Source organism: Lacerta agilis, chromosome 5 (genome assembly GCF_009819535.1).
Source record: "Lacerta agilis isolate rLacAgi1 chromosome 5, rLacAgi1.pri, whole genome shotgun sequence".
Lineage (NCBI taxonomy): Eukaryota > Metazoa > Chordata > Lepidosauria > Squamata > Lacertidae > Lacerta > Lacerta agilis.
The window spans coordinates 24563055-24575583 of record NC_046316.1 but is presented as its reverse complement, the minus strand read 5'-3'; the positions used below and the strand labels follow the sequence as shown (position 1 = coordinate 24575583).

At 39.8% G+C, this 12529-nt stretch overlaps 1 protein-coding gene across 1 annotated transcript; it reads left to right on the top strand.

Moving 5' to 3' along the window:
- The first annotated feature begins 7351 nt into the window (after positions 1-7351).
- LOC117046693 (mitochondrial import inner membrane translocase subunit Tim13-like) lies at positions 7352-7656 on the top strand. The gene is given in 2 exon segments (XM_033148938.1): positions 7352-7414; positions 7416-7656. Coding segments are annotated over 2 exon segments (279 nt in total). The 3' UTR covers positions 7632-7656.
- Positions 7657-12529: the final 4873 nt, after the last annotated feature.

Genomic DNA, 12529 nt, shown 5'->3' with positions numbered 1-12529 from the left:
ACATTTTGAGAGGAAACGTGTACTTTGGGTGAGAAATAGATGAAATCCATGAGAAATATATTTTGCAGCGCTGCCAGTAAAATAAGTGGCATCTCCAGCTTCATTTATGTTGTCCTTGAAAGTGAGAGAAGCATCATGTCAGACTCAGCTCCTGATAAACTGTGTCCAGGACAGGGCGAAACAAAGGCTGAGAACCAGGAAGCGAGATGAATTTGTTCATGGCCAGCAAGAAATTACAAAAGCATAGCCTCCCTGGTGCCCAGAGCTGCCTGATCTGTGTAGGGGGAAGGGGGAGGGGTATAGTAGGGGACCCTCTCTGGCCTGTTAGTGCAAGAAGGTTTCCAGGCTTTTGTTGCTGGTCTTCCTGCTGTTCCAACCTTTGGCCAGAGCTGGCTTCTCACAGACCTACAATTCCCAGCACCCAACTGCCGTTCCCATTATTCTTTGAGGAAAGCCACGTGCTTTAAATTTGCCTTCAGGGTATGGTGTGTATGCAGACTGTATCTCTTACAGACATTCTGTGGGTTGCCACTGAAAGCTCAAAGTGCTTGTGACATAAAGGTGATCTCTACCCAGGAACAGCAGACACAAGAAGATGTTGGAAGTCTTAATTCTCTTTACAACTAGTAGCACCTTCCTTAGGATGTAACCACATCCTTTATCAAACACCTAGGATGAGTACATCCCTAGAGTAGATGAGTTGCTTAAAATTATCCTCATCCCCTAAATGAATTCGATATATGTTTAGGTCAATTACTTTTTTAATCAGCTATTTTCAGACTTTCACCAACAGGGGCATTCTGTGATATTTACCTTTGTTTCTAATGATTGAATTAAAGGCCAGACAGCTAATCAATCAAAGGATGTAGACATCCTTGTTGTCTAAACCATTTCATATCAGTTTGAGAAGTATTTCTATGCCAACAACCTTCCAAGTTAAAATAATATTGAATGAAACTGATAATTAGGATCTTATTTCAACATTGGTTGTGGTTGCTTTTTATTTTTTTTAAGAAGCTTGTATTCTGGTCGCAATCTTTAAACAAAGAGTAAATAGAACAATTGGCCACCACAAAAATTGTCTAACCTATAAAGAGAAGGGGTGGGGGCTACTACATAACCTGGCTCGTAACAGAAGAGTGTAAATCAGCAGTGAGGCAGAGCACAAAGGCGAACTGCTGATCAGAAGAATAAAACACTGCGGTAGAAAGATGTGCTTTCTGGCTGACTACAGTAGATAGATGGGAGAGAACATGAAGAAAAACCATTATAATGGAAGGATAAATCAGTAGGGAAAAGATCAGCAGCAAAAAAGGGGGCTACAATAAAGATGACATGAAAATCAAAGGACAGAGCAGTAAACAAAAGTAAAATACATCCACAAAGGACAGAAACAAACAAAGTACTGTCCTAATGAATGCAAAAAAAAATCCTGTCATACCGCAAAATATAGAACAAGTATAAGTTAAGGGGTGTGGAAGTATTCATGTGAGAAGAAATAATTACAAAAGACAAGGAAGGCTCACCGAAACTGGACATCATGGAATAAGAGGGAGAGGACAAAAGATTTGCATAAAATATTTGCAGAGCATAAAATGTGAGTTCCCTTCTGCAATTAAACAAATTTTAAAGTCCCATTTGTAAGAGAGTAACAAACAATTGTGTCCAAGGCTGGACAACATACAATAGCAACTTCTTGTCACTGCAGAGCCAGTACAATGTAGATCAGGGATGAGGAACTTCTATTACAACTTCAAGCATCCCTGAACACTGGTCATGCTGCTTCAGGTTGCTGGAAGTGGAAGTCCAGCAACATCTGGAGAGCCAGAGGTTCCTCATCCTTGATGTAGGCAAAGCCTTCAACCCAGAGAAAATTAGTCAAGTCCCATTGACATCAGTAGAACAAGTTGCTTGTGCTTGATATAAGCCTCATGATCAAGCCCAGCCCTACCATTAGAGTGAGGTGATTGCCTCAAGCAGCAGGTGTTGGGGGGCAGGCAGCAGTGACCTGCTGTACGTTCTTCCTGAGTTCACCAGGCATTCTTCTATTGGAGGATAGAACTGTGCATGCCACACAACCTGTCTTGTACCACCTGCTTCCCTCAGAGGTGGCAGAGGACTTCTCCAAGTGGAATTGCGGAGAGAGAGCTCTTGTCCTTTGCCTCAGGCAGAAAAATATTTTGAGCCAACCCTGGCCACAATGGGACTTAAGCATGATATTATCTAGATAAGCACCAGAGTGTTCAGTTTGTTATTTGGGTTCAAATCGATGCTCCACTCAGAAAGGATACCTTGCCACTATAGAGACAGTGCAAATTTGCAAGCCAATTCTGAAAGTCAAAAATTAGAGTAATTCAAAAAGAGAGGAGCACCTGCAGAAGGTTTCAATAATTAGAGATACATAAACAAATTCTTCAAAAATATTTTTGCTGAACCCATCTAACAATGAATACATGTTAATTTGCCTGCAAAACTAGCCTGCCTTATTTCAGAATAAATAATATTGCTTGAATCTCACAGGACTTCTGTTGATTCGTACTAACCTGGCAAATCTAATTAGTTTTGCCATGAGCATTTGTTAAGCAGATGCCTGATTTGAGTGTGTTTTTAGCTTAATGAACCTGTTCCAACCATACAAGAAATTGCTCTGATGAAACCTCTGCCATTATCAAAGCTAGGCCTCCAAGTGATCCATCCAAATTAGCAGCTTTGTATTTAAGAGATCTAAGCATTTCCACAGCACTGTTGAAACAGTTTGTTCTAAGATGTAAAGGTAGTTCTGAAATGAAGGCAAAGCTTGGCATGTTTGGGACAAATAATGGAACTGGTTTCAGTAGTCTGTTCACCCCACTGTACTTTGAGGACTTTTAAATGCAGGCAGACAGGTATGTCCCAGTTCAATTGCTCACCGTCTTTCCCATCATGATGCCACATTAGACATAGAAATAATGTCTGGACATACAAATACTGGGCTGAATGAGGGCTAACAAACTCAAATTGAATCCTGGGAAGACAGAGGTTTTGAGGGTATAGTTCCTGGATCTCAGAATTGGATGGGGTTGCATGGAATGAGTGCACAGATTACAGATGCTTTTGGGGTGCATTCAAATGTGGGGAATATTGCATTAGTTTTCTTTATTATAATGCCTGAGCTTCTGTTCCATTTCACAGAATCATAGAATCATAGATTCATAATGATGCTTTCATAATGCAGCACCTGTTCCATTGTAGAACTGTGGCTTTTTGACTGGTACACTGACATGTTGAGCTGAATTTCATTCACAACAGGCATGCTCTACACTACCAAGACCTAGTTCAATGTTTTAGCGTTGACTTATGAAGCCTTAAATGACTTTAAGATCTATTACAGACTCCTAGATCTCCCAGGATAGTCCTACTTGCTAAACCATCACCGTGCAAGGTCCCCAGTACTATGACTCATGAGAGGGCCTTCACAGTGGTGTTTCTATGGCTGTGGAATGCCTTTCCTCTTGAAATACTGCTGGCACCTAAATTGGTTGAATTTTGGCTCCAGTTAAAAACTGACGTCTTCACTCAGGCTTCTAATTGTGTAGAGTTGTGTGTGTGTTAGGCCCCGATACATGGAGAAAGTACCAGTATGTACTATTTCATTATTTAGATACTCTGACCCATGAACAAAAGAAAAATCCTGCTGGATCAGTCCAAAGAGCCTTCTAGTCCAACATTATGTTCCCACTGTGGCAAACCAAATGCCTATGGGAAGTCTTCTCAAAGTACCTGATTATTAGCAGCACTCTCTCCACTTGTGATTCCCAGCAACTTGTATACTGATAGAGGATTGAGAATATGCCCACCATGTCAAGTAGCCACTAAAAGCCTTTACTTTCTATGAGCTGACCAATCCTATTTTAAAGCCATGCAGGTTGGTGGCCATCACTATGTCAGACCAGATTCCATAGATTTGCTATGTGCTATGTGAATAAAGTACTTTCTTTTGTCTTTCCTGAATCTTCCAACATTCAGCTTTACTGGGTGGCCCTAAAGTTGTATAATTATGAGACAGATTTTCTCCACACCGTGCATAATTTTGTATTTCTCTTTCATGCCCCACCAAATAATAATAATAATAATAATAATAATAATAATAATAATAATTTATTTATACCCCACCTATCTGGCTGGGTTTCCCCAGCCACTCTGGGCAGTTCCCAACAGAATATTAAAAACACGTTAAAACATCAAACATTAAAAATTTCCGTAAACAGGGCTGCCTTCAGATGTCTTCTTGTTTCCTTGTTTCCTTGGCATCTGATGGGAGGGCATTACGCAGGGAGGGCACCACTACTTAGAAAGCCCTCTGTCTGGTTCCCTGTAACCTCACTTCTCACAGTGAGGGAACCAGAAGGCCCTCAACACTGGACCTCAGTGAACAATGGGGGTAGAGACCTTACTCCTCTTTATTTTCTAAACAGCCCCAGATGTTGCAACCTTTCTTCAAAGGGCAGGTGTCCCAACCCCTTGATAATTCCCCAGATCTACAATATTCTTTTTGTGGTTATGTGACCAGAACTATGCACAGAATTCCAAGTGTGGTCTCTATACATATTTGTATTACAATATTATGATATTGGCAGTTTTATTTTCAGTATATTTTGTAATAATCCCTAAGATGGAATTCACATTTTTCATAGTTGCTGTACACTGAGTAAACATCTTCATTGAACTATCCCCTACTAACTACCCCAAGGTCTCATTTCTGGTCATTTACTACCAGTTCAGACCCCATGAGTGCATATGTAAACTTAGGATTTGTTTTGTCCCAATGTGTACACTTGTTTACATTGAACTACATTTTCCATTTTACTGCCTATACACTCAGTTTGGAGTGATCCTTTTGGAGGAGGAGAAGGAGGAGGAGGAGGAGGATTTTGCGTTAACCATCTTGAACAATTTGGTATCATCAAGAAACTTGGCTATCTTGCTGCTCTTCCCTAACTCTGGAGTGGCTATGAACAAGTTACAAAGCACAAGTCCCAATACTGATCCTTAAGGGACTCCATCTCCTACATCCCTCCATTGAAAGAATTGTCCCTGTCTCTAATTCCCATTCCTTAATCAGTTCCTGGTCATAAGAAGACCTCTCCTCTTATTCCATGAGTTCTTCAACGATCAAAAATAGCACCTTGAATTGACCAGTGGTGAAAAATGGTCCACAAATGTTAGAAATGGGCCATATTCCAAAAGTCACATGCAGTTGAACTAAAATCTAATATTTCTAGGTCTTACTGGTTTTAAAGGGAGAGAGTGGTTAATTCTCACATTGAAATCAATGGGGCTTAGCAGTGCTTAATTTTGGCTGGTGAATGCTAAACTGAAAAGGAGGCTGTTCTGTAACTGATGCCATCCTACCTTTCTATTGCATACTCAAACAAGAAGTGAAGAATATTTGAATCCAATTTGTTAATGATGCAAAGCTAGGAAGGATGATAGGAACTATGAAAACCAAGAATTTCATCAAAGTGACCCTGATAAATTAGAGTAATCATCTGAGAACTATAAAGTGGACAAGTGCAAGAGATCACATACAGCAAATGCATACAATAAAATGGGGAATTAGGCCTGTCAAGGAGTTAGAAGCTGCAATGAATCAGAAGCTGAACTTTAGAGAGGGGCATGGTGCAGCAGAAAGCAAGGCCAATGACATCTCAGAGTGAATTGGCCAAAAGGAAAATTTAAAAATTCAGCACTGGACTGGCCTTGATTCCGATCACCTTTTTAAGGTGAAAGGGGTGTTCAGAAAAAGGCAACAAGGTAAGGGCCACCATCCAGAGAGAGTTAGGCTGCAATCCTATGTACAATCAACTGCTACTAAGCTTCATTGTACACAATAGGATGCACTTCTGAGCAAACCTGGATTGCACTACACAACACATACCTAAAGCATGCCCAGTGTGATTCCTGGGACTAAAGAGTACTAATTTTGACTAGCTCGTACTCAACATATGCAAAGAGGAAGGGAAATTACGAGTCAGTATCACATTTCCTGAAACATAATCTTGTATCTAAAGCTCTGTACCTGATGCCAATTCAAATATATCAGTAAACAATGGTGTTACAAAGGTTTTGAATTTAATATAACCAGGAGAGAAATGTTTTAACTATTTTACTTCTCCGAGCTGTCACTGGGATATGGACATCCAAGGAATCAACAGCATCTTCGTTAAGTATAAAAGCTGCTTCACGTATCATAGATCATCTTTCTAATAATAGGTGCAAATTGCATTCCCCATGGGGAAAGGAATACAGAGCGCACAGCCAGGCAAGTGACCATCTTGTTGCCAGTAGTGTCAGGGAAGTGAGATAGGGTAAAAAGCAATGAGAATAGCCATAACAATCTAATGAGAACTAAGGTTCAGAAGGGAATGGGCTGCCCCAGAGAAATACTATCTGTCATGGGATAAAGCAGCCTAATGTAACTATGCATTTTATCATTTTATGCAAGCTCTCCTTGAGGATTGCTTTGGATTGAATGGTGGAATACAAATCCGAACTCCAAGTCGTCTGAAGGCAATTCTGCATAGGGATTTTTTTTAAAATGTTTTGTGTTTTATTGTGTTTTTATATTTGTTGGAAGCTGCCCAGAGTGATTGGGGCAACCCAGTAAGATGTGTGGAGTATAAATAGTAAAATCATCATTATGGAATGGGACGTCCATGTTTTCATCGGATAAATGTTGGAGGGCATGCAGACAGGAATACAAACAGTTACTATGGAAAACAAATGATGGGTGTATAGGTTTCTGGACTTTATCAATTCAGACTGGAGGTGATTTGATTTTTTTTAATTTAAAAAAAATTCTATTCCAAGCAACAATAAGAAGTCTGAACTTAGAAAAGTTATAAGTTGGAACAGCAACTTCTAAAGCCTGGGAAGTAGACACATCACATCCTCTTCCCAGGGCTTCAGTCACTGCTGCCGCCAGGAAGAGCCAGGAGAAGACATGCATTGTCTAGCTGCCCAGAGTAGGTGTTCCATTTTCAGGGATGAAAACATCTGGTGCTAGCTGACTCTGTTTTCAGTGGGAAGAAGCTATTTTCCCCTGTGGCTCTTACGGAACCTGAATATTGTGAAGCTGAGCACTCACATCTCTTTCAGTGGCCTTGAGCGAGTCATGCATCTGCTCAGAACAGCTCTGTGTGGCTTGAAGAAAGCAGCCTTCACCATTCTGCCTTGAAGTTAAATGGTGCTGGTCACTCTGAGTAACAGGAACACAACAGAGGACCACACTGCTGGCCTGGCAATCCATGTCCCGCCACCAACTCAAGCAGATTGCCACAAAAAGGCTCTCTCCCGGGGTCTGGAATGGGTCATGGCGTCAGGTAACGGGGACTTTGCGTCCGGGGGTCACCTGGATCCCGGAGCTCTGATGGAGGCAGGTCAAAGTGCAGATCTCTGTGGCCAACGCGCAGGAGCTGCTACAGAGGATGACAGACAAATGTTTCCGGAAGTGCGTTGGGAAACCCGGGAGCTCCCTCGATAACTCTGAGCAGAAATGTGTCGCGATGGGTATGGACTGGTATATGGATGCCTGGAACACCGTCTTGAGGGCCTACAACTCCCGGCTGCAGAGGGAGAGAGCCAACATGTGATCGGTGGCAGCAGGATTACTGAGGGGCCCCATTATGGACTTGACCGAGTTACCTATTCTGGCCTCCCAGCAAGGTGGTTTAATTAGGATGGGCAGGATTTTGGTCCAGGTGGCAGCAAATAAAATGATAAACCTGAAGAAAAGAAAGGCTCTCTCCCCTTGCTCTGCATTTCTAAGTGCCCCCACCACTGCTAAAAACTGGCTGGAAACACAAAACAATTGAAAAGGAGAATAATAATCAATAATCAAACTACAACAGGAGAGGCCAGCAAGAGGAAGCTTGCTCAGGGGAGTGGAAACAGGTCCTCGTCTGATGGATTGCATCATGTGTTAACGAGATTCCAATTCTAATTCTTCTCAAAAGGTTGCAAATATTTCAGGCATTCTTTTAAATATCATTTTGAATATATATTTTTTCCAAGGCAACAAAGGAAGACACAAAGACAATCATCTCAAGAGAGAGGCAGGGGAGCAAAAGAGAGAGCAGCCTAAAATAACTGAGCAATAAATAAACAACACTGAATGGTCTGGTCTGTCTCTTTTAACAAAATGTATCCCTATCCAACCTCCAGCATGAAAAACACAATTCATGGGTAAAGAAGTTGCAAAGAATGCTGACTCACAGGAGACTCAAAATGCAGGGAAGAAGTCATTGTTTAATTGCTTAATTAATTTTGGCCGTTTTACTTTCTCATTTCTGAATATGTAGAAGACAACTGCCTGCATTAAGTAAGATGAACAGCATGGCTCAGATATTAACTAGTGTTTTTCATGTGGTAGTGCTAGGGAATTTAACACTCTTATTTTTTTTTTCCTTTGGCTATCACCTCTTGGTGCCCTAGATGTTAAATGGAGATGATCCCTGGCATACACTATAACCTGATCAACTAAAACTGCCCATCTGTAAAATTCCTTTCTCCATCTGTAATTCCACAGCAGTAAAGGCTTTATGTAATGGCTTGTCCAAGCTATAAACACTTTCGAATGACCAAGAAATCCACATTCATTCAGCATGATCCTTTCTTCGTGAACTGGAAGGTTATTGCTGGTGCTGACATTTTAGTATACATGACAGATATTGGTCTCCTGTGGAAAATGCTGCATTCAAATGATGGTGCACTTTACTCCTTCTTCTAAATATTCTTCCCCGTTCTCACTGGATGTATGTCATAAAGAACAGATGCATCCTGGAATATTTAAGAGCTAAACAGGAGACACTCTTATAACACCCATATTTTCACACCAATGGTACACACCCCATCCCACGATGTCTGGTGAGCCTTCAATAGCCTAAGCTGCACTGGCTTCTGAAGTAAGATCTGTAAATATGTTGACCACGACAGGGGTGCTATTGGTGTTTTTGGTTTTTTAAAAAAAAGTACAGCTCAAAATGGATCTAGATGTACTCATAGAATAATGACAACTTGAAATATCCATGACTATTATCTCCAATGGTACACAATCATGTTCTCATTTAGTTATCTTAGAGGCATATCTGAGGAGTATTTCAAAACGATGGTTCTAATTCTGAATGGTAGTTGCATACCCTCTGATATTTCTCTGATGAAAATAGGGACGTCCCATTCCATAATGATAATTTTACTATTTACCGGTATACCCCACACATCTTGCTGGGTTGCCCACCACTTTTGGCAGTTTCCAACATATATAAAAACATCAATCAATTCAAACTTTATTTGCGTAGCCGACTGGCCATAGCATCTAAATATAAAAACATAATAAAACATTAAACATTTTTTTTTAAAAAAAACAAAAACTCCCCTATACAGGTTTGCTTTCAGACAGCTCGGGGGTTGGATAACTCCATACCCTCCAACATTTATTCAATGAAAATAAGGACATCCTAAGGGAAAGTAGGACGTTCTGGGATCAAATCAGAAACCAGGACAGCTTCTCTAAATCAGGGACATCCCTGGAAAATGGGGGACACTTGGCGGGTCTGTAGCTCCATTTTGGTTCTCTTATTGTTTCAGAAAATGCAGATTTGGTAATTTGCCTTTAAATGTGAACTACCGGTAATTGAATTTCTCCCTCATCTCTACTTATCATACATGAATTCCCATCATGTTCTAAAAGAGCCTTTGCCAAACTGGTGTTTTGGACTATCACTACCATTGGCTAATGAGAGTTGTAGTCAAAAACCTCTAGAAGGAAGAGATTGGCAAATAATGTTCTAAACTGTGGCAAGGAATACAGGAGGCACGACAGCTGTATACTTTACGTAAGGAAACTCTCAGTTAACTTCACTTTTTCAATGGCTTCAATTTGATTAAGGCACCATTTTGTAGCAGATGCAATGTAATGGTGATTCTAGCTCTGAGCTGATTGGTTTATGTAAATGAGAACAGCATTCTTATTTGAAAAAAAAATTGCTATTAAGAAATCCACTTTTCTTGAGAGACCAGAGAAACCTGTCATTTAGATCTATAACAGATATGGATGCACAGGTACTGTATTAGTTAATAATGATTCACCACCTCAATCTCTAGCACACCAAATCTGCTAAATACCTACAAATTCAAGGGTGTATGTATTCAGATAGTCTGCTATTGAGACACCATGTATTTATGTCTGAAGCACATTTAAATAGAAATTGCTGCGCTAATGTCAACTTCCACCCATGTCATTCATAATCCATTAAGTATATTATTGCACAAATTGTGTGAGAAAGCAATTTACAGCCTTCATTTATAACATCAAGAAGAGATGGAGAAACCATACTGTACATTTATTGCTTTGTGGTTTATACAGTGGTTTACAGTTGTAATGGGAATCAAGGCTTTCATGCTTTATTATAAGATAGGATTATGCAAGCATTATCATGTGAATAAGATACAATGAGTTTATTTTTTTTAACCAAAGTTATACAGGAAATAACATTTTTGCTCCTACTGATATAGAAGCCTGCTATCTGTTTCTTTTTCTCGTTCTGTTCCATTCATGAAAAGAAACTGGAATCCTGAAAACCACAGAAGTAAAGTGGGGTGCTGAGTAAAGAGGACTTTTTTTTAAACTTCAGCAATCACCCAGTTTGCTGGCATTGCAGTAATTAGTCAAAAGATTCCCATGACTGCAAGATGGGATCAAGTTGTGATCTAGCTTTCTTTTTAGCACAGGTTAAATACACCCACAGACACATATCTTATAAGCTTTCACAGAAAGGAAGAGATGGGTAGGAGACTCTACTTTAACAAACAAAGTCACAGAGTTAAGTGAACTCCCAGTTTTATGAAATAAATGAAACAGTATTTCAAAATGAAGTGCACACATTTCTTATACTTAATTTAATGTCTCCTAAGAACCTTTCAATGATTCTAGTATTCCAGCCCTTCAGCAATCTTGCAATGGAGAAACAGAAGAGTTTAGTGTGTGTGTGTGTGTGTGTGTGTGTGTGTGTGTGTATGTATGTAGTATGTATATATATATGTGTGTGTGTGTGTGTGTGTGTGTGTGTGTGTGTATATATATATATATATATATATATATACACACACACACACACCAGAGCTCCAAAAGCATAGACCAGTTTTAAATGACCTTACCAAGTTTTGTAACAAAATCCACAAAGGTTTCTAGCCCATAGTAGCTTTTCCGTTCATAAGTTTATTGTCCCACCCAAAGGTCACGACAACCTTGTAGCAATAGTAATAATAAAGAACATATATCTATAACAGAAACAAACATCCATTGTGTAAGAGGGAGAAGATACCAGAGACACCAACAAGCTTACAGTAAATCTGATGTGATTTCAGATTAAACCTCCTAATCACCAAAACAATTTATAGTGATTTTATCCAACTCCTTTTCCCTCACATCTTTTCCCTCACATCTTTTTTCTGTCTCTGCTATGTAATTGGCACCCCTTAAAAAAAAAAGTCAGATTTTTAAAAAGACAGAAACACCTAGAAACAGGCCAGAGAGCTGGGAAGCTAATTCAATATATCGCTAGTTGGCTAGAAAAAAAAATTGTAATAATTCTGAACTCTTCCTACAACCATTTTTCTTGCTGCACAAGCAAGCCTCCTTTTATTTGTGTTATTTACTGATGGAAAAATTTCCAGCCGACAGTCTGAAAATCACTACTCAAAGTGTATTGCTTATGTCACTAGAGATACAGTTCTGAGCTCCCACTTATCTCTTCTTGGTTTCATTGCTTCCTTGATGTGCATTTAAACCTGCCCCTGAGTTAAGTTACTGTCACTAGTGTTATCTCTGCTTTTTCAATAGCTGTTGTGATATTCTCAGAGTGCATTGATCACGGACTGTCTGGGCTTGAACGTTGTAACATTAAGACAGATAATGGTCATAATACAGAATAGATCTTATTGCCATAGACATTTCTATACTTTCTCCAGCAGTGCCATGCACACAAGGGGAGGATTCAGAAAGTTCTGCCCATAAAGTGGAGATTATTCCTTAAAGTGAAGAACTGCTGAAAGCAATAGGAGATGAATAATATTTTAACCAAAAAAAATCAGATTCAAACAATGGATTCAACTAAAAAATGAAACCAAGTTTAATCCCTACCTCAGAAGTCAAGGGAAATTCAATGACTGAAAACTAGATAGATAATGTCAACATATACCTTGCCTTGCTATCAAACTTATGTATTAAAGTCACAACCGTGAACCTCCTTACAGAAGTTTCTGAGGGCCTTCAAGGGCAGCCTCACATAGAGTGCACTGCAGTAATCCACTTTGGAAGTTACCAGAACATAGAATACCTTGGCCAAGACATCACTGTTCAAAAGAGGCTATAGTTAGCAAATCAGCAAAAGTCAGGGGGAAATACTCATAGCACCCACCAACTACCCTGCAAAAACCAGGACATCCCATTTTTTTTTCATGTGAGTACTACAGCCATTTTGGTCACCTTGCT